This window comes from Schistocerca cancellata, chromosome 7, assembly GCF_023864275.1.
Source record: "Schistocerca cancellata isolate TAMUIC-IGC-003103 chromosome 7, iqSchCanc2.1, whole genome shotgun sequence".
Lineage (NCBI taxonomy): Eukaryota > Metazoa > Arthropoda > Insecta > Orthoptera > Acrididae > Schistocerca > Schistocerca cancellata.
Window position 1 is genome coordinate 185,641,595 of NC_064632.1, and position 21,619 is coordinate 185,663,213.

The window sequence follows — 21,619 nt, forward strand, 5'->3', positions numbered from 1 at the left end:
TATCTGGCCATGATTATCAAACAGCAGTGATACAGCACCCTCCACAAATTGGGTTTAACTGAGAAAAGAAACATGCAATTTTACTGAATCATAAATGTTGATGCAGTTATACTATTTGGAGAGAATTGACAGCCAGAACAATGGTTGGAAGTTTACAAAGGTCACATAGTAATTAAGACATTTCTTTCTGAAAAATGTTCCTACATTCTACAAATCCAGTTCTCTTTTAAAATAGACCAAGAACAACTGCTGCTGCAATAGTTAAGAGAAAGGATTACCAAAATCTGGGATCAAATTGTCTTGTGCCAGCTGCCAGGAAGAGAGAGCTTTGTTAATGAAGAGGACTAGTTGAAATTAAGAAATAAAGGGCACTACAAGCTCTATTGCAAAATTCTTTACTGTTTCATAAAGAAGGCAAAAACCATATACTATGCACAAAAATATCTAAATTTCTAAAACAAATGAAAGGCTGTTTGAAGCATTTTTAGGCACAAAATGGATGAACTTAGCCAGTAAAATGATATTCAGCTCACTGACAGCAGTAGCAGTCAACTAGATAGTGCTGAATTCAAATCATTTGTTACTAAATTCAATGAATTCTTCCTAACGGTACTTGAAAGTGCAAGGACAATAAAGGATAACCAAAAGCATATTCATTAGACATACTTCGACAGGCATTGCATACTCCAGCACCAAAGACCAGTTCTGTCTAATCACGTAATCACTAGGTCACATAATCAGTCAATGTGACAAGTTGAATTTCTTGAATAACAAATAATTTCATAGTAACACTCATTTATAAAAATAGAGTTAAACAAGTGCCCCCAATTATAGACCCATCTACCAACTGGAGCGTTCTAAAAATGACTGAGAATGTGGCTTACAACAGAATATTTTAGCAGCAGCTCAGTTTCACTTCATTTAAAGCTCCTTTACTTGATCCCATGAAGTAAGTCATGGTAACTCTAAACAACAGAAATTACTCAGCTGTCATTTTCTGTGATATTCCTAAGGTTGTGTAGATTATAAGATTCTACTAGGAAAATTAAAATGATATGGTTGGAGGAGTTCCTCTTGCAGTCAGTCATATCTAGGAACATTCTGGGAATAGGATTATTTTATAATGAACATGTGATATATATTAAAGACTAGGGTTATTATGACCTGAGTAGCTATTTTTCTTGTTGTGAGTATGTAAGTAAATTATTTTTTACTCTTTAATAAATACTGGTAACTAACTCACTTATTCAGTTTATTGAACACAATACATTTGGAACCAAAAATTTCATTTATTAGTGTTACAATATTGTACAACATAGCCTTTTAAATATATTTGACCATAATTTAATCAATGATTATGTGCAGTGGTACATAGCTATGCTTTAGAAGTTATACACTGGTTGAAATTTCTGCTGCTAATCCAACCTCCTGTTTATGTATCTAAAATTGAGAAAGTTACAAGAAATAATAACTTCACTCTTGCATTTATGAATATTAATTTGTTTTTCGTTACAGGTGTGAACTCTGTATAATTCCATTAACCCTTATCAATGAAGTGTTGGTTGGTGTAAATTTAATTTTGGTACCAGCAGTTCTATACATGGCAGACAAGGAAGATTTAAATAACTGAGATAATCTTGTTTTATGAATTTTTCCATCATACATTCTTTTTTAAAATTCTTTCTATTTAAGACTAAATACAAATTGTAGGAGTTTGTAATGAAAGTTTCAATATGCTATTATTAAACTATAGAGCAACATGTACAATTTTTTTTTATTAACAAGCATACCCTCTTTCCTATAAGTTATGAGCATGAGTGTAGTGCCATGATCATGGCACAAAACTAATCACAGCCAGCTTGTAGTGAGTTGTTCTGCTTCTAAACCTCGACTGTGCCTTACCAGTTGTTTGGTTGTGGGGTTGTGTATTCACTCAGATTATGAACTGTTATCTCACTGGAATGGGAATGCATCATGATGAGATAAGAGGTAACTGAAGATATTCTTGTTGCGAGTACGTGGACTGGCTTCTTGAATGCAGCGCAACTGTTACACTTTTCAACACCTTTGCAAAACTGACAGTCTTCACCCTAGGCATCTTGGCAGTGGAAAGGATGCTGTGATAACACTAGATTTTGATCGATAGCTTTAGCAATGCAGTTCCAACTGGTATGCATGCTGTAGCACAAGCAATTGGTGCACTGATAAAGGAAGATTAGAATTTAACATCTTGGCCATCTTCGTGTTATCAGAGTTGGAGCAAAAGCTTACACAGGACATTGGAAGGAGAGGAAGTCAATAGTGTATTTATCAAAGGGACCATCACAACATTTGCCTTAAACAATTTAATCTGGCTGACTGGATGGTGACTTGAACCATGAAACTTCCTGACAGATTAAAACTGTATGCCAGACCGAGACTCAAACTCGGGACCTTTGCATTCTGTGGGCAAGTGCTCTACCATCTGATCTACCCAAGCATGATTCACGCCCCATCCTCACAGCTTTACTTCCACCAGTACCTCATCTCCTACTTTCCAAACTTCACAGAAGCTCTCCTGCGATGGTGGAGCACTTGCCCGTGAAAGGCAAAGGTCCTGAGTTCAAGTCTCGGTCCAGCACACAGTTTTAATCTGCCAGGAAGTTTCATATCAGTGCACACTCTGCTGCAGAGTGAAAATCTCATTCTGGACTTGAACCATGTCCTACTAAATGTGGGTCCAACCTCTTAGTCACTTCATCACTTTGTAAAACATTATGGGCATAAATCATGTAACTATTTAGAGGGTCTTCAAGAGTATAACCTATATTGTGTCACATTAGGATGACCCAACTACAAATCTGGTGCGGCATTTGTGCATTTGTTTTTTCATCAAAATAATAGTAATGGTGTTGGCTTTCCAGCAATATTATTATTCACAGAAGAGGCATAATTTGTAGTAGTCAGCTATTTTAACAGAATGGTTATAAGTTGGAGAATGAGATCCTATGTGTAAATTACTGTTTGTTGTCACTAACAAAGATTTTCATAAAGATTTTTGGTAGTGTTCTTCTTTTAGCCCTGTTTAACTGGAGAACCTTACTACAAGATTCTGCACACCACAATTACAAAACAGCTGGTCACAATACCACTTTCTTTGCACAGCTATCTCTCTTTCCATTGGTGATGTGTGAGAACAACTAACTGTAAACCTTAGGAATGATGGGAAAGTCAAGCAGGATCTGTTACCTGGTCAATATCTTCACCTGATTTATTGTATCTTGATTCATTTCTTTTGTGTCTGCCAAAACAGTTGTTTACATTCCTCCTATTGCCACCATAGCTGACTGATTTCACAAATCAGCCATGCATTTGATGACATGAAACAGAATTGTGCTATCCTTGATAGAGGATTGCAGCAAAAGTAATAATTATGTGATGAGTTTCAGAGAAAACATTTTGAACACCTATTGTGACTTTGTCTGAATATGTCTTTAATGAAACATAATATGTGCACAATTCTCATTATTCATTCTCAGAACTTTACAGTCACCTTACGTACATAACTCATGAACCATTGGTTCATGAGCTTGTGTGTGGAGGCTGTCATACTTAAAACTTTGTCAGTGGAATCCTAAAACATGCTTAATATTTTCCTTATGTGTTTTTGTAATCATTTATGGCATATGAATATGGGACAAAGAGAGAAGCATTCAGATTAAAAAGGGCATAAGGCAGGTACACAGTCTTCCTGCGCAGCTGCATTACCTATATATAAAAAAGCAATGAAGGAAATAAAATAAGGATTCAGAAGTAGAATTAAAATTCAGGGTGAAAGAATGTCAATAATAAAACTTTGTGACAATATTTTTACTCTCTGTTAAGGTGAGGAAGAATTACATGGCCTGTTTAATGGAATGAACAGTTAAAGTAAGAAGAAGAATAAACCAAAAAGATGAAAGTATCATGGAGCAACAGATGTTGAATCACTGACAAACTATATTGAAATTTGGGACCATGTATGAGGGGCATTCTACACTGATTTACACTATTTTTATGCTTATTAAAAGCCTTTATGTGTTGGACATCTTCGAATCATGTTTTTGGAGTCTGTCACATCCACCATTGGACAGCTGCTCACACTTTTGAACATCTGTGAAATGATGTCCATGCAGCAGTTGCTTTGTAGCACTGAATAGTTGGTAATCATAATGGACAAGTCAGGAGAATATGGAGAGTGTGGCAGCACCTAGAACCCCATGTCAATAACAACAGCTGTGATTGTTCGAGTCATATGGGGATGAATGTTATTGTGCTGAAAGAGCATTCACTTCACTTCACCCATTTTCCTGGCCATTTCTTTTAGAATGCACAGTGAGACCCTTTGGAGGTCACATCATGCAATTCAAAAGAAATGGCCAGAATGGGGTCACAAAGAAACCTCAGAATAGACTCCATTTCACAAATGCCCAGGAATAGCTAGCAGCTGACCTGCGGTGGGTGCAACATACCCCTAGGAGGGCCTGCAGAGAACCTATATCAGAGATGCAAATGTGTGCAGCTTAGTGGAGACTATATTGAGGTAATGCAAGTGTCTACTGAGGCATACAGGTTCTTAGTGAGTGAGCGAGTGAGAGAGAGAGAGAGAGAGAGAGAGAGAGAGAGAGAGAGAGAGTAATAAAGAGTAAATCAGCATGGAACATGTCTCACTGTAGACAAAGTAAAGAAACTTTGCTTCCTTGGAAACATGATGAATAATGCAATGAGGATTTAAGTAGCAAATGAGCACAAGAAAAAAGAGCATTCTCCATAAAATAAGTCTGCTAGTATGAAACCTAGGTGTTAACTTAAGAAAGAAATTTCTGAGAGTGTCACTCAGAGGTATTATAAAGCATGGAAATGAATTATTGGCTGTAATAAAATTGGGAAAGAAAAGATGATGTTACGAAAGGATGCTGAAAATGGAGTAGACTGTTAGGATAAGAAATGAGGAGATTCTCCACAGAAGTGATAAAGAGAGGAATGTATGGAAAACATGAAGATCAGGATGACAGGGCATGTGTTAAGATATCAGAGTACAATGTGAATGATTCCAGAGGACGCTATAGAGGAAAAATTGTTTACTGGAAGACAGAGACAGGAATACATACAATGTGTAATTGAGGATGTTCGGTGCAGGTACTGAGATTAAGAGACTGGCACAGAAGAAGAGATTGTGGCAGGACACAGAAGACTGATAACCTAAAAAGATAAAGGAATTACAGGTGAATAAAATATTGCATCTTTAAATGCATTTTAAATACCATAATGAATTACATGACAGATCTATCAAAAATGACTGGTGACTGTGTATTGACACTTCATGATTGTGTGACCAAAGATGAAATTCAAAGTCAGTACCAAATGCACCTGTTGTTAAGAAGATGGGAGAAAGATGTCAATGGTGATATGGACACAGTCTTCAAGTAGATCAAGAAACAATAGCAAATCTTTGGTTTTCATTGAAAGTCAATGGTAAATGACCTATGGGCATACTAAGACAATGTTGGCTAGATATCCTCCAGTGAGTCTCCACCAAGACCAAGCTTAAGGTTACGCCAACTGGAGCCAGAGAGCAAAAAAGGCAGACTTCTGCACATTGTGGGACAAACACTGAGGGTGATAAAGAAGATCATGTATTTACAAATAATAAATAATCAGTGTAAGGTTGTTTCATTTGGCTATTGTGTATTGTTAGTCCTGACAATCCTTTTTTGCTGCATTTTATGTGTAGGGGGAGCACAGATAGTAGAAAACTAAAAAGGAGAAGTAAGGATTTGAGAGGTTAGGATGGAAGTTATCAGACATTAGAAGAAATAACCCTTTACGTCATGGTAAAAGAGAAAAGTGCTTTCCCTCTATTGGCTGTGTTGATGTGTAAGCATACCAGTCACAGTGATGCTACTTCTGTTACTGTTAGCTTGCCACATCTCACCGTCACAAGAAAACCAAGACAGCATATCTTCTGGTGGAACAGAATGTCTTATCAGATTAAGTCCTCACATGCAGGATGGTGTCACAGTGCTAGGATTGTGCTATGTAGTCAGTGTCAGCTGCTGTCTCTGGTGGCACTGTTGTTGTAGTTGTTGCCGGCTGGTTTCCCAATGCAAAAGGTGGTGTTTCTGCTGTCTCCACAATGAATACCCCTCGGGTCCTGCACACAATACATTCATCCATTTATACACTGTCTTACATACTTCCTTTCAAGAAGGAGAACATCAGGGATGTGGACAATTCCAGTTACACATTACAAAAGACAAAAAAATTGTTGAAATCTAATATGTATACCATATTAACAATAATCTATCATTATACTGCTTACTGTCAGTCTCTGTAGCTGAGTGGTCAAAGTAGATGACTGTCATGCAGAGAACGTGTGTTCAATTCCTAGTATTACCACGGATTTTTCCTTGGTGGGAGGACTGGAACGGGGTACAGTCAGCCTTTTGAAGCCAACTGAGGAGTTACTTGAATGAACAATAGAGCTTCCAAGGTCAAGAAACCTGTCAAAGACTGGGAGAATGGTGTGCTGTCTACATGTCCCTCCACAGTACATCCCGTGACACAAATGGTAGAGGATGAGATAGTGATTAGTTGGCCGCAACTGGATCGTTTAGGGCTAGAATGCGGAACTTTATCTACCTTAACTATCTTTACTGCTTGATATTTTTCATACTTATACCACCTAAACAATCAACAAAATTAGAAACATAGCTGCTACATTAAAAAAAAGCTGTTACTTCCTCAGTTGCATTAAATAACTGCTATTTGTAGGTTAATACTTATTTAGCTTCCTAAATATGTAAATAATGAGCCCAGTTTACAGTACATTATAAACTGTTAACTGCAATGTCAGCTGTAGTGTTACAAGCAGCTGGTTCGACTGCTGAAGGAGGAGGAGGAGATTAGTGGTTAACATCCCGTCGACAACGAGGTCATTAGAGACGGAGCACAAGCTCGGATTAGGGAAGGATGGGGAAGGAAATTGGCCGTGCTCTTTCGAAGGAACCATCCTGGCATTTGCCTGAAGTGATCTAGGGAAATCATGGAAAACCTAAATCAGGATGGCCGGATGCGGGATTGAACAGTCGTCCTCCCGAATGCAAGTCCAGTGGGCTAACCACTGCGCCACCTCACTCGGTTCGACTGCTGAAGGGCAGACTGAATCTAACAGGTTGACTGTGGGACAGCATGAATGTCTGTTGGGGTGGTCAGCTGTCAGATGGACTGTGAGTGCTAGTAAAGGTGGCTAGCAAGCCACTTGGAACAGTGGTCATCAGGGTTTTCCCAGGCTGAAAGAGCAATCTGTTCTGTTGATATGGTCACAGGATGAGCTAAGATGGGCGGGCCAGTGACTTGGAATTTCATCAATAATATAATTTTAGCGAAAATATGTAAACTACATTACAAACATGCTAGAGAAAAGACAATGGCAGCTTTGGGACCATGATAATGGGAAGAGCTCACTGAACATAAATCCGTGCCTGAAGCTTTAATAATTAAAAATTATTAATATTATAGCAATTATTGTCTGTAATAAATTGTAACAACTGAACCCATTACAAAAGTGACACTTATGATACACTAGATGAAATAGAATAATGCCAGCAATATAATGAACAGATTACTTTTCCAATTAAACAAATATACAACAATGTCAAAGAACAATTTAGTTTGTTTATATAAATAGTGCCTTAACTATGGAATCTTCCACAGAGGCGCAAATGATCTTATCAGCATTAGTTTCCTTCTTGAATACTCCAATAACTTCCCAATGTACATTTAATTATGTTTGTGATTTATGCAATAGTTCAAGTTAGCATTTTGACTTGAAGGCTGGAAGCAGCAGTACGTCTGAGATTTGTTTAAAATTGTTGAAGTAACACATAAGTGAGTTTACTAAGAGGTTGCAAAACAACCACAAAAATTTCTATATGTTTTATGATAAGTATTACAAAATTATTGTGAAAATTATGAATGGTGGTCAGGATGAAAGCATCTGCACTGAATCAAGGAGAGGTCATCTGACTGAACCTTTAAGTAACCATGCAAGGCAAAGCTTGTGGGCTTTCGTCAGTCATCTTGTGCACGGAGTTTTGGTGAGGTATTTTTGTCTGGAATCACTAAAGTTATCGGCAGTGTTTATGCCTCGAATGTTACTTTTGTGTAGAGGACTTAGCATACGCTTAGTCATGTGTGATAACTTATGAATCTCGGAACTCCGATTTCAGTCTGGGCAAGTTAGTGATGAGATCTCACTTCAGCAACTTCAGTTGCTATTGTGTGCCATTGTGAACTAGTAAAGATTTGGGGTTTAACAGATTTATATTGTGATGAACTTGAACTGATTTTGTTGGATTAACATTAATGACTATAAAATGTAGATTTGCTGGGGATGATAAAAGTCGTGCTAGTGAATGTTGAGGGATAGATCTGGTTTTTGAGTGTTTATTGCACTGATGTACTTTATTATTTAGTGCATGCTGCTGAGTGTAAATGCTGTGTATATACAACGCAATTCAAAATTTTACCTGCTGATAGACACTGAACAGTTATTCAATGAATTATTTGTAGGTGGCCACCACTTGCATACATTGTATTTTTCTGAAGAATAAATGAGATTTATATTAGAGTTAAAATAAATCTGTATTATTTTACTATCCTAAGTGATTTCAAACAACAGATCCATCCTCAGTACACCTTTTATTAACTTATTTGCTAATGTACCATTGCTAGTATAAGACTTTGATATAAATATAATTATGTATGTTGTTGTGCTATAGAGCAACAGTGTATGGCCTCCCCCTATTGATAATAATGAGCCATGCTTAAAGTTATTAGCTGTACATTGTCAACACTCTGGTGGAACTTATTACTGCATTGTAATTGTTTGTATTGAAAGGGATACACTGAGTGAGGAGTAGGAACTAGAAACCCACGAGTAACACTGCACAGCATTACAAAAAACACTACTTGCCATTATCTAGCAGAAATTTCTAATCATTTAATCTAGATATTACAATAATTTTTTAGAATGAGTGGCCAATGAGATTGATTTTGAATTTTTTTGAAATGTTTGGAATTCCCAATTTCTTGGTTTATTTTAGATGGAAATTTGTTGAATACCTTTTGTACAAGATGAACACTAGACAAGAATGTAATGTCTACATGAAAACTGTTTTGATGTTTTTTATTGAACTTGTGTAGATCAAATTTCAGTTGGCAACAAAAACAGTTAAAATGTAAATGTGTTGGGAAGTGAATGCAAGAATTAAAATATTCTTAAAAAAGGTTTCCGCAAGATGTACAATTAGCTATTTTACACAATATTGTTACTACTCAACACAATGATAGATGCTTCTAAGGGTCAATAATGTGGAACTGAGGCCCTCAATTTGTTTGTCTGTGTGATGACTCTTTCTTAATTTGCTAACCAACTCAATAATGTCAAGGAATTTTACACACTTTATTTCATGTAGAGTATGGCTATTACTGTCTTCTACTTGTAAGGTCATTACTGCTTGATTGAAATCACACAATGTGGGTCTTTTGAGATTAAGACTTAAACTTCTAGCTGTGAACCACCTGTAGATCTGCTCAACCATCATCTGAGCTGTAGTTGCTAGGATTCAGTTTGAGCCATTGGCTGATACGCTTGTGTGATCAGAAAATGTTACAGTTTTTGAATCACCCTTTAAAGTTATTAGGCAATCATTTAAGGAGATTAAGAACATGTATAAACTCAGTTTTGATCATTGTGCCACCCTATGTGTTCTGCTCCCCCATTCTGAGGTTATATTCATGCCTGTGACACAATCTTTCAATCAGACCCACTGCTTTCTTTTACAAAGGTAAGATTCCACCAAAGCATTAATGCAACCACTCTTCAGCTTATCAAGTATCATAGGCCTCTTTGGGCCACACATCCACAGGTTTTGGCAAGGTCACAATATACACCAAAACAATAATTTTTCTTGTTTCACTCTATCAAAAACACTCAAAGCTGGCTCTTTAAAGCCACATTCTAGATAAAGTGCTTCAGGCAGGCATATAATTGGGAAAGTTGATACATAGGCAATCCCAAAAACTAAAGAATTGTGTGCTATCTATTTTATACATTAAAACTAAAGAAAAATGAAATCTTGAACTAATACTTACATAGGAATAGGATGCTCAAATTATTTTTAAGTAAAATTGTGGTATTTCCAAAATACTGCACAAAAAATCCAGAGCAAGTGAGTGAAATTAATAAAAATGAATCAATTTTGAGCCATACTGACATCGGCCTACTACGTATTTATTTTGACAAAATAAGAGATTGGTGTCATTACTCAACATTAAACTTCAGTGTCAACACATATATTACAAGTTCTGAATATAAGCTGGTGGAGAAGGCTCATGGCATGAACTATGAGACCAATAATTTTATACCAATAAAAAAACAGAGGAAATGAACTGGACTGAAAAATAAGTGCCTTAAATAAATCTTGCTTCTTTAAAACTATTGATTATTTGTTCTATAACAAATGGCGCAACTACATTCACAATAAACAGTTATGTTTTAGTGTGAAAGCATGAAAGCTTCTGATTCAGAAATGCTTCAGTCTTACGAGTGGTATGCAAATGTAGCTACTAGCCTGACAACTTGATTTTCAAATTCTAAATATGACTTCAGTGGTAGATAGTTATTAATTTTAAGTCTCAGTGATGTATTTTAATGGGGATCATGTTTGTTTTGTGTCACATAAGTTGCAATGTCAGTTCGTCCTCCACGTCCAGCACTAAATTTTGCATCACAAACTGTATATTCAACATTCTCAATCTGCCTTTTATGATCAGGGACTTGCACTAACTTCATGTTTAGTTTGCACTTATGTCCCCCCATAACAACTGCAGGAAATGTTACAATAGTGTTCGTAAAAATCATAGATGCAGTTAGTGCTGTATGCAAGTATGTGTTAAACTGCAGTATAATATAACAGTATGATGTATTGCACAGAAACAGCAATACTGCTGTGGTAAATGAACACAAAAGCATATAAAATCAGAATTATGTATTGAAATCAAGATATGACACAGCTTAGTTTTTCAAATTTCAACTTCCCCAAATTGACACAATGACTGAAATAATGCCAGGGACAAGTGTCCAGCATACTGAAAGAAACAACCCATAAGGGCTTATGATAAGTGCAATAAAAAAAAAGAAACACACACTACACAAGAAGAAAAATCCAGGATATTTCATTGAAACCCGAATGTGTTCTGCGACAACATAACAGTTTGTTCAAAAATAGGAGATGTTCAGAAAAACTGGGATGGATGGGAATCTTTACACTTGTAAGACATCTACTTGATGCATTGTACAGGTCATATACTACATAAGACCATTATCAGAGCATCATACACCTTCATGTAGACTGTCCAGGAAAATAAATTTGCCATGTTTTTTAATTTCTTTGAGTTCTTGCATTTTTATATTTTCACCTCTCATAAGTTAAATTCTCCTTTGGTGTCCAAATATTTCTGCTAGGCCTTCTCTTTTTACCCATGTGATTCTCTGCTGCCTAATCATAGCAACTCATTCGTCTTCTATTGTATCTCTTTCTTCTGTTCCAGCCCAACAGTGCCTAGTGCTCCCTCTGGAACCCTCAACAACCTCTGTTTTTTTTTCAGTTTATTCCAGTCCCATCTCCTTAAATTCTTACCTTTTCACAATATCTTCAGTTTTAATTTGCAGGTTACATCCAACAAATTATGTTCAAAGTGAGTACCCCTGGAAACATCTTACAGTTTAAAATCTGGTTTCAAAATCTCTGTGCCATAATCTCATAATCATTCTGGAACCTTCCAGTGTCCCCAGGTCTCTTCCATTCTCTTCCATGTATACAACTTTCTTTCATGTCTTAAAACAAGAGTTAACAATGATTAAATTATGCTCTGTGCAAAATTCTACCAGATGACTTCTTCTTTCATTCCTTTCCTCCAGTCCATGTTCTACTATTTTTCCACCTTGTCCCCTTCCCTGTACTAATGTGAGCAGAAGGTAATTCATACATGGAATCAATAGTAGGTTATGTGAGAAATTATTACAAGGGACATGGACACACCGGAACAATAAAGGGTAAACAATACTTCTAAGACAAATATTGGAACACAGAAAGTGTGTAGAGCAATTGCGTTTCCTATAAAGCGTGAAACAGAAGGTAAGCCTCCCACTTGCCCAAAAGAGACAAAATCACTAATGAAAAATGCACCAAAAGTGCAACTATCATCCTATCACATACTTTGCCTCATACATACAGGGTGTCCCATTTATCTTGACCACCCTAAATAACTGTTTGTCCAGATGCAAATTACAAAATGTTTGAAGAAAATGTCCTTTATCAATCTGAGGGACATCAATCAGCATGATTGCCTTCATTGTAGCTTTGTTTTTCACAACATTATGAACAGTGGTATGATTTTTTTTAAATGGCACCCCATATTTTTTATTTGGTAATTCATTTCCTCTCTTACAGACCTATTCAAAAATGTATCACAGTGTACCATTCACTGAAACACAACATTATTAATTACAAAACAACACTGACGTTGACACTCCCAGTGCTTAATGCAGGTACTCGGGGTAATGGAACACATCCATGTGCTGACGCTGACAGAGGACAAATGTAAACGTAAGTAGATTCCACACTTGTCATTCCGTCAATGTCAACCCACAGCAACACAATAATCATAGCACTCACACAGATGAAGCTGCCAACATTACTGTTCTTGCTCCCTTTGCTATGAATCCACATGTGAGCACACAACAGCTTGATCATGAGATAGGCATTCCTAAAACCAGTGTACATCGTATCCTGACATGTCACCAGTTCCATCCTCACCATGTACACCTACATCAAGAATTGCATGGGAATGATTTCCAGAATCATGTACCGTTCTGTCAGTGGGCACAGCAGCAAATCCTTGCCAACTTGAACTTCTTCTCCAATGTTCTATTTACCAATGAATGTTCCTTCTCAAACAAAGGACAGGTAAATACAAGGAACATGCATTATTGGTCCAGCGACAACCCACGATGACTTAGACAGGTGGAACATCTGCGTCAATGGAGAGTTAACGTCTGGTGTGGGATGCTTGGAACTACAATTATTGGCCCTTATTTCATCAATGGTAGTCTAAACGGCACAGCATATAACAACTTCCTCAGATGAATTCTTCCTCCTCTTCTGGATGAAGTGCCACTAAGAAACAGAATGATTATGTGGTGTCAACATGATGGATGTCCAGCACATAATGCCTTGCATGCATGTCATCTTTTTGAACTGAAGGTATCCTGCCAGATGGATTTGTCGAGGAGGAAAAATTACTTTCCCTGCTAGGTCTCCTGATTTAAATCCTCTGGACCTTTCTCTCTGGGGATGAATTAAAGACATTGTCTGTCACAATATTCCAACAACTCCAGAGGACATACAGGAACATATCATGCTTGCATGTAATTCTCTTCAGCAGGCAACACTGGAAGCAGTAAATAATTCTTTCATCAATGAGTGCACCAGTGTATCAGTGTCAAGGGTCACCACTTTGAGTACCTTTGAATGTTCTACTCCTGGGCAATGGTACAGGAGAATCAAAGTCAATTTTGTGTTATGATTTTACTTGGTTTTCATTTCTTTACTGACAAGTCCAGCAAGTGAACGAGTTTGTGATCCTGGGCTCAATGTCAATGTTGTGTTATGTAATTAACAACTTTGTGTTTCAGTGAACATACACAGTGATACATTTTTGAATAGGTCTTTAGGATAGGAAATGAATTACCAAATAAAAAATACAGGGTGCTATTTAAAGAAGTCATATCGCTGTTCTTATCTCTGTAAAAAACAAAGCTGCAATGAAGGCAATCATGCTGATTGATGTCCCCCAGATGGCTAAAGAACATTTGCTTGAAACATTTTGTAATTTGGATCTGGACAAACAGTTATTTGGGGTGGTCAAGATAAATGGGCCACCATGTATGTTAAGCAGAGCAATGTAATATTCCATCTGTGACAAATAGCCAAGGTTAATTCTGTTTTAAAAATGGAAGAAGCTTGCACATGGCAGAGTGTATGGCACACAGCCTACTGGTGACTTGCACCTATATATGCACGGAGCAGTGCTGACTCACTCCCACTGTGTTCTTTTAGTTTGTACAGCTGACATCAGCTGTTCTGTGTATTGCTTATATGTGGAGTCACGAGAGGCTTATTTCCATTATTGTTCAGAGGCTTATGAATAAAGCCATATTCGTGGTACTTGGATTGGCTTCATGTATTATTTGGTTACTACTACACAATTAGCAATGAGTTTGGAATGGTTTCTTTGTGTGCAGTCTTTAAGTGTTGTTTCATCAGGTTTACTCATTATGGATGCTGTGCTACCAGCCACGATTGAACAGCTTACTTCGGCAGTGATCATTCTGTCAGTTTCCACTAACAGACAGGGCACCACTCCACCAGTCTATCTACCCACTTTTCCTCCATATGATGATTCACCCGAGTACTGGAAGGTCACAGAAAAAACCTCAGCATTTCTTGGCTTTCAATATGACAGACTCAAATTTGTGCAAAGTCTTATTTGCTCTCATGGTTTCCATCTGAGATGTATCACTTACTGTATCAACTCGTACCATTACAAGAACCTGCAGCTCGTACTTTTGCTCATATGTGCAGTTTACTGTCTAAATACCATTGTAAACAAATGCATGTCATACGGCGCGAGTTGAGTTGTATTGATGCCACAAGAAACCAAACCAGTCATACAGGACCTGGGCAGCCAAACTTTGTAGCTTTAGCCGTAAGTGTCAGTTCGCTGTTGATGCCCATAATGACTCTTATGCAGACTCTATGGGGCATGGCACAATTATCTCTTTAGCTCCAGAAGGAAATTTGGAAATTTGTGGTAAGGTCTTATAGGATCAAACTGCTGAGGTCATCGGTCCCTAAGCTAACTCACTACTTAATCTAACTTAAACTAACTTACACTAAGGATGACACACACACACACACCCCCACGCCCAAGGGAGGACTCGAACCTCCGACGGGGAGAGACGCGTGGACGGTGACAAGATGCACCAGGCCGTGCGGCTAACCCGTGAAGCTGTGCCAGAAGGCTTTACTCTTTGAAAGCATCACACTGGCAGAAGTTTTGCACATAGAACAATCTTTTGAAGTTTCTTGGGATGGGTGATCAAACCTAAAGTGTGGGCTGAGGTGCCCGAGGTGCCCGCTAGAACGACACAAGGAGGTGACAGTGGCAGTAAACATGCGCACCCAGTGCCAAGCAGACGAAGGCCTGCCCAAGCAGCCGCGATCACCACAGCATCTTTTGTTTCCATCTTGTCCTTTCTGTCTTGTTCGGCATGAACGTTCGGCATACTCTAAGCGCTTGGCAACCCGTAATACTTGCCAGTAGAAAGACCACATTGCCTCCGAGTGTCATTCACTCGAGGTTGCTCAGGATATGGTCATAGACGTAAACTGTATGACTCGAGTGCTCATAATTTCTCCCAAGTTGTTTATGGAGTTAAGTGTTTTTTGCTGAGTGACACGGCTACAGGTCGACAAAGGTGCTACAGAGATGTTATTGAATTCTCAAACTTATAACCTCCCAGCTGCTGACACCGGTCATGGAAGCTGGTCAGTTCTAACAAACAGTACATTGTGCTGTTGGGACAATTTATGGCATCTGCCTCTTACAAGTCCATGGTTCATTACATTACATTGTGGTGGTTGATGATGCCGGTGTTGAGAACTTTTCGGGATGAACGCACTTCAGGCATTTGGATTTTCTATCAGCAATGCTGTTCATCTTGTGTAGATCAGTTACTGTATTCTCAATTGGAAACACTGTGTGAGTTTTTGGACTTGTCGTCAAAAGGTAAAGGGTGTGATACAAATTTTTTTGCTCACATTTCTTTGAAATCCATGGTTCGGCATTTTCATCATGGAGAATTGGACAGACTTTAATCTCTAGGGGTGGTGCAATGTGTTATGGCTAGTGAATGGTCATCTCCGCTGGTTGTAATTCGGAAACCGTCAGGGAAACTTCTCCTTTTTGGCAACCTCAGTACTACTGTCAATGCACAGTTGACTGTGTATTTGTGTTCTCTCCTCTACCAGGAGGAACTGTTGCCAAAAATATCAGGTGGCCAGTACTTTTCTAAAATTGTTTTGTCTTAAGGGTATCTGAAGGTTCCTGTGGACGAAGAGACAGCTACTTCTGGTTTGGGTAATCCTTTTGGTCTCTAACTATATTTGTGCCTTCCTTTTGGTGTGGCTACCGCCCCTGCTATTTTCCAACGAGTTTTAGAGCAATTTACTATGCCTGTCATAGGTTGCGTTAATTATCTCGATGATACTGTTGTCACAGGTTCCTCCACGGTCGATCACTAGAAAGATATGCCAACTTTTTTTTTCTCTCTTACAGTCCACAGGCTTACGGTGTAACTTCACGAAATCTGTCTTTTCAGCCTTCTACTGTTTATTTGGGTTTTGAGGTCTCTCAGGGTGGAATTCGTCCTTTGCAAGACCACATCTTCGCTTTTACATCAATGCCTCACTCCTCGTCCATGAAGAAGCTTCAGGCCTTCCTAAGGAAGGACAGCCATATTGGCCTACTCATTGCATGCCTTGTTATTCAAGAATGTACTATTTTTCTGGAGCCTGTATGGCAAACACGATTTTCGAATGTTGAAATACAAACCACACTCGGCCCCTCGTTTGGCTACGTTCTCTCCAGACCAGCTTGTAGATTCGGTGACTGACGCAGTATGGCCTTGGCGTAGTCCTAGCATGCCAATATGCCAACGGTTCCGAATGATCTGCTGCTTTTGCCTCCAAATCTCTCACTCCGGCCCAGCAACGTTACTCTCGGGTGGAAAGAGAGGCTCTTGCCTTAGTCTATACTCTCCAGAATTTTTTTTTTAATAGCTCGAAGTTACTGACCGTAAGTCCTTAGTTCCCTTGTTTGACTCTCACACTTCCTTGCCTGACAAGGCAGCACACCACCTGCAACGATGGGCGTTGTCCTTGTCTCTCTACAATTATGAAAGCAATTTTCAACCTGCATCTAAATGTGTCAATGTGGACGCCTTGTCGAGCCTTCCTTCAGTACTCCAGAACTGGATTCGGTGTTCGAAGAGGCTACAGGATGTCATGTATCACATAAAATTGCTAGGAGACGTTTATATAATGTGAATCTCCATTTCTGATGACCACAATGAGCACCACATTGTACACTGCAACACCACGGACTTCGTTACACATGGGCATGAAATCACACAGAATGGACTCTCTAGGACTGACATAGTGTTTTGTTTATGGACGATACTCGGATCTGTTTATACCCTGGTAATACAAGACAACGTGTTTGTGTTTAGAGACAACCCCGTAATATCGAACACCTTTAACACTGTGTCCCATATACGCATCAAGCTGGTGGTGGAGTGTTGATGTGGGGTGACATTACATGGGGCCAGCTCACACCTCTTGCAGTTGTTAAGGGCAATCTCACAGCTCTATGGTACAGAGACGAGGTTCTGCAATCAATAATGGGACCTTATCACCAACATTTTGGTGAAACTTTCATCTTGATGGATGATAACTTCTTGCCCATCGTACTGTTTCGTGAACATGTTCCTTCCACATGCTAGGACCACCAAATTGGAGTGACCTGCGTGTTCCCCAAACATGTAACCAATCGAACATCTGCGGGCTTGATTGAAACGGGCTATTTTTCGATGTCGACAATAGCCACATGCTCTGTGCAACTTACACAGCATCGCCACTGAAGAGTGGGACAATTTGGACCAGGGCTGGCTTGATGATCTCATCGATAGATATACCGTACAATGATGGATTCAACCTTCATCTAAGTAAGGAGAGTTCCACAATGTATTGACGTTGCTCAGGAGTGCTGCAACCCCCCCCCCCCCCCCCCCCCCCCCCCACATGGGAAGCAGATGATTTTGTCGTTAGAGAAATATTTCTTTTTGTATTTTTTATTATTATTTTGTGAACTAAACACACTGCAGATGAATACATGAGCACGCCTCATAGCCAATTTTTGTTTCCTGTGCCACGGATTTCGAAATAAAGGGGTGATGCAAAACTTCTGTTGATGTGCGTATATCATGAAGTGAAGAAGAAAAATAAGTAGGCAGTGCTTGGAGACGCACCCTGTGGGGCAGTGCTCGCCCATGAGGACAGCCTGCTTGCGTGCCTGCTCGCCATCTGGACACCAGCCCAGCGTGTGTTGCCAGTAGGATGGGCACGGCACACCCCAAAAGCCCGCAGCACTCTCCACCGACTCTGCGAAGTACACCGCCGACATGAGGTGCGAGCACACTGGCTCATCTGCAACATATACCGCATACTGGGGATAATAGCTTGCAGCGCCACCACTTCATTCATCTAAAACTTGTGTTAAAAAAAAAATCAACAGCTCTAAACCTCAATCTACGCTCTACTGCTGTTTTTATATCATACTTCGTACTAAGCATTGATGTAATGGCACACAGAACGCTACTCTGGGCCGTGCACATCTAGTCTGAATCACATCACTTTGGTAGCAGAGCATGGTTAGAGTAGTGCAGAGTAGTGGGCTATCAGGATTAAGAAGATGGAACAATTGATTGAGCTTTGGTCATAAATTTTACATAAAACATTTATTGAAACTTTTATTACAATTAACATTAACTCATTTCAGCATGCAAAAGCCCACTTACATGAACTCACAACTCAAAAAATTATGAATTTAAGAACAATCCAGAATTACTTACGAGACTTAAAATTTTGCAGATACGAATCACTTAACAAAACAATTCAGCAAATAACCTCTCATCAAGAAGGCTGTAGTCAAAATGTCGTTCAATAACTCGAACAGGTTTGGAAGTAAGAGCGAATTCAGAAAACAATATTAGAAAAAGAAAGGCTGGCACATAATGCGAGAGTCAAAAATTCTTATCCGAAGAAAGAATTAATGCTTTAGCTATTAAGAAACTGACAAGTAATGCCTATCTGTAACATATACACCACAATGAGGTGGACTGAGAGAGAGGGACGAGAAGATGGACGGAAAGAGAGGTAAGGAGAAATAGAGGGACAGAAAAAGTAAGAGTAAAAGGACACAGAAAGGGGAAAGGAGGAGTTGAGGGGAGAGTGGGAAAATGGGAAGATTGGCTGAAAGAGGGGGAGGGATATGTGCAGAGAGAAAAGTGGGTGGAGGGGGTGGACAAAGAGAGAGGGGAGAAGGAGATGGACAGAGGGGGAATGAAGTCTGACAGAGAGAATGTAGGATGAGATAGAAAAAGAGAGGGAGAGGAAGAGATTGACAGGGAGAGGAGGAGGAGGGTAAGTTGTAAGAAGCAGGTGGAAGATGGATAGGGGAAGCAAGTAAGTGGAAAAGAGTGAGTGAGAAACGAGATGGACAGAGGGGAGTGGAGGAGATGGGTACAAAGAGGAGAGGAGGAAATGGACAGAGATAGGGGGAAGAGGATAAGGATATATGGGGATGAGGAGATGGGTAGGGAGAAGTGAGGGAGGAGAAAGGGAGATGGACAGAGAGAAGCAGGTGAATCTGTTGGTTATGGCTACTATACATATAAAGCAGCGCATATGTATGTATTTCTGGGATCTGCCCCCAAACTCCTGGATCGATTTCAAATAATTTGGAACACAAATGGCGAACTTCATGAGCATTAGTGCTGTGGAGTTTGCAACCTCGTAGCTGCAATACAAATGGAGATACGGGCGAAAAAAGTATGTTTTCAGACCCTGCCACATATGTTTACCTGCACAAGAGGCATTTTAAATGGGAATATATCAGCCTGCCTTATCGACCTGCTTGGCATGGCAGGCTACATATCAGGGGTAAGAGACGATTATCCCACTATGACATGTAGGCTGCCAGGCATGATAGGTGTGCTTTGCAAGATAGCCTAAATGTCAGAGGCAAAAAACAGTTTTCAAGCCCTGCACGATAAGCATGTTGCAGGTGTGGTATCAGTCGACTTTATTGACCAGTTTTACGGGGATTCCATGTGCAGGTGGGCACGTACCATACATAGAAAACTTTTACATTAAATGACTCTGGTCGCAGAATCCTGTACACTTACAAGGGAGATTAGGGTTTAGTATCCTGTCGACAGTGATATCATTAGAGATGGAGCATTCACATTAAGGATTCTGGGAAATCACGGACAACCTAAATCTGGATGGTTGACAAAGGAGTTGGACCACCATCCTGCAGAATTTGAGTGTGGTGTCTTAGTATAGCGGTTGTCGTCCTTCAACACGTTTATGGATGCGTGATTTGAGGAAAGTCAAATGATTCAAACACTTGTTTTGTCGTGAAAACATCTATCCGCTCATTAGTCGAACTTTATTGTGTGACAAAATTCTGTCAGAACTAAATTAGTAGTAATAGTAGTAGCAGTAGTAGCTTTATTCATCCGTAGATATCTTTTTAAAAGGATATAGGTCATGTCAAAGTATTTACAGAATTAGACCAATTTAAAATAAGCTAATTCGTATACACATATATTTACAGACTCTCCCAATCCGAAACCTCTGTCCTATCCAAAGGCCTCACCTTCAGCCCCACTCCCAGATTCAACCAAACAGCCCTCGTCAAAGATTTACTGTCCTACACTCGTACTCTCTGCTGGAAGTATCACTTTGCCACGAAGAAAAATGATCCTAATCCTACCCCTAATGATCCAACTCCCCAAGACACATCCAAATTGAACCCTGCCTGGAACAGTTCCGTCCTCCGTCACAGCGGGACCCACCTCCTCTTCCTCAAAATCACCCTCTCCAAACCTTCCAGGAATTTCTGACTTCCAGCCTTGCCTCTCAATCCTTCTTAAAAAACCTTAATCCTACTCCAAACATCACCACTGCTGAAGCCCAGGCTATCCGTGATCTGAAGGCTGACCGGTCCATCGTCATTCTTCCGGCGGACAAGGGTTCCACGACCGTGGTACTTGATCGTCGGGAGTATGTGGCTGAGGGACTGCGTCAGCTTTCAGACAACATACAAAGTTTGCCAAGGTAATCCCATTCCTGATGTCCAGGCAGAGCTTCAAGGAATCCTCAGAACCTTAGGCCCCCTACAAAACCTTTCACCTGACTCCATCAACCTCCTGACCCCACCGACACCCCGCACCCCTACCTTCTACCTTCTTCCTAAAATTCACAAACCCAATCATCCCGGCCGCCCCATTGTAGCTGGTTACCAAGCCCCCACAGAACGTATCTCTGCCTACGTGGATCAACACCTTCAACCCATTACATGCAGTCTCCCATCCTTCATCAAAGACACCAACCACTTTCTCGAACGCCTGGAATCCTTACCCAGTCCGTTACCCGCAGAAACCATCCTTGTCACCATTGATGCCACTTCCTTATACACAAATATCCCGCACGTCCAGGGCCTCGCTGCGATGGAGCACTTCCTTTCACGCCGATCACCTGCCACCCTACCTAAAACCTCTTTCCTCATTACCTTAGCCAGCTTCATCCTGACCCACAACTTCTTCACTTTTGAAAACCAGACATAC

The 21,619-nt window shown here is 39.7% G+C and overlaps 1 protein-coding gene across 1 annotated transcript in view; it reads right to left on the reverse strand.

Annotated features, from left to right (window-relative positions):
• Positions 1-1,238: 1,238 nt before the first annotated feature.
• The window catches only part of LOC126091964 (pancreatic triacylglycerol lipase-like), a 271,059-nt gene continuing 250,678 nt past the window's right edge, over positions 1,239-21,619 (reverse strand). The window contains exons 7-8 of the mRNA XM_049907315.1: positions 18,236-18,413; positions 1,239-6,172 (exon numbers count right to left, since the gene is read on the reverse strand). Coding sequence (XP_049763272.1) covers positions 6,043-6,172; positions 18,236-18,413 — 308 coding nt within the window. The 3' untranslated portion in view covers positions 1,239-6,042. The remainder of the gene's footprint in view (positions 6,173-18,235; positions 18,414-21,619) is intronic.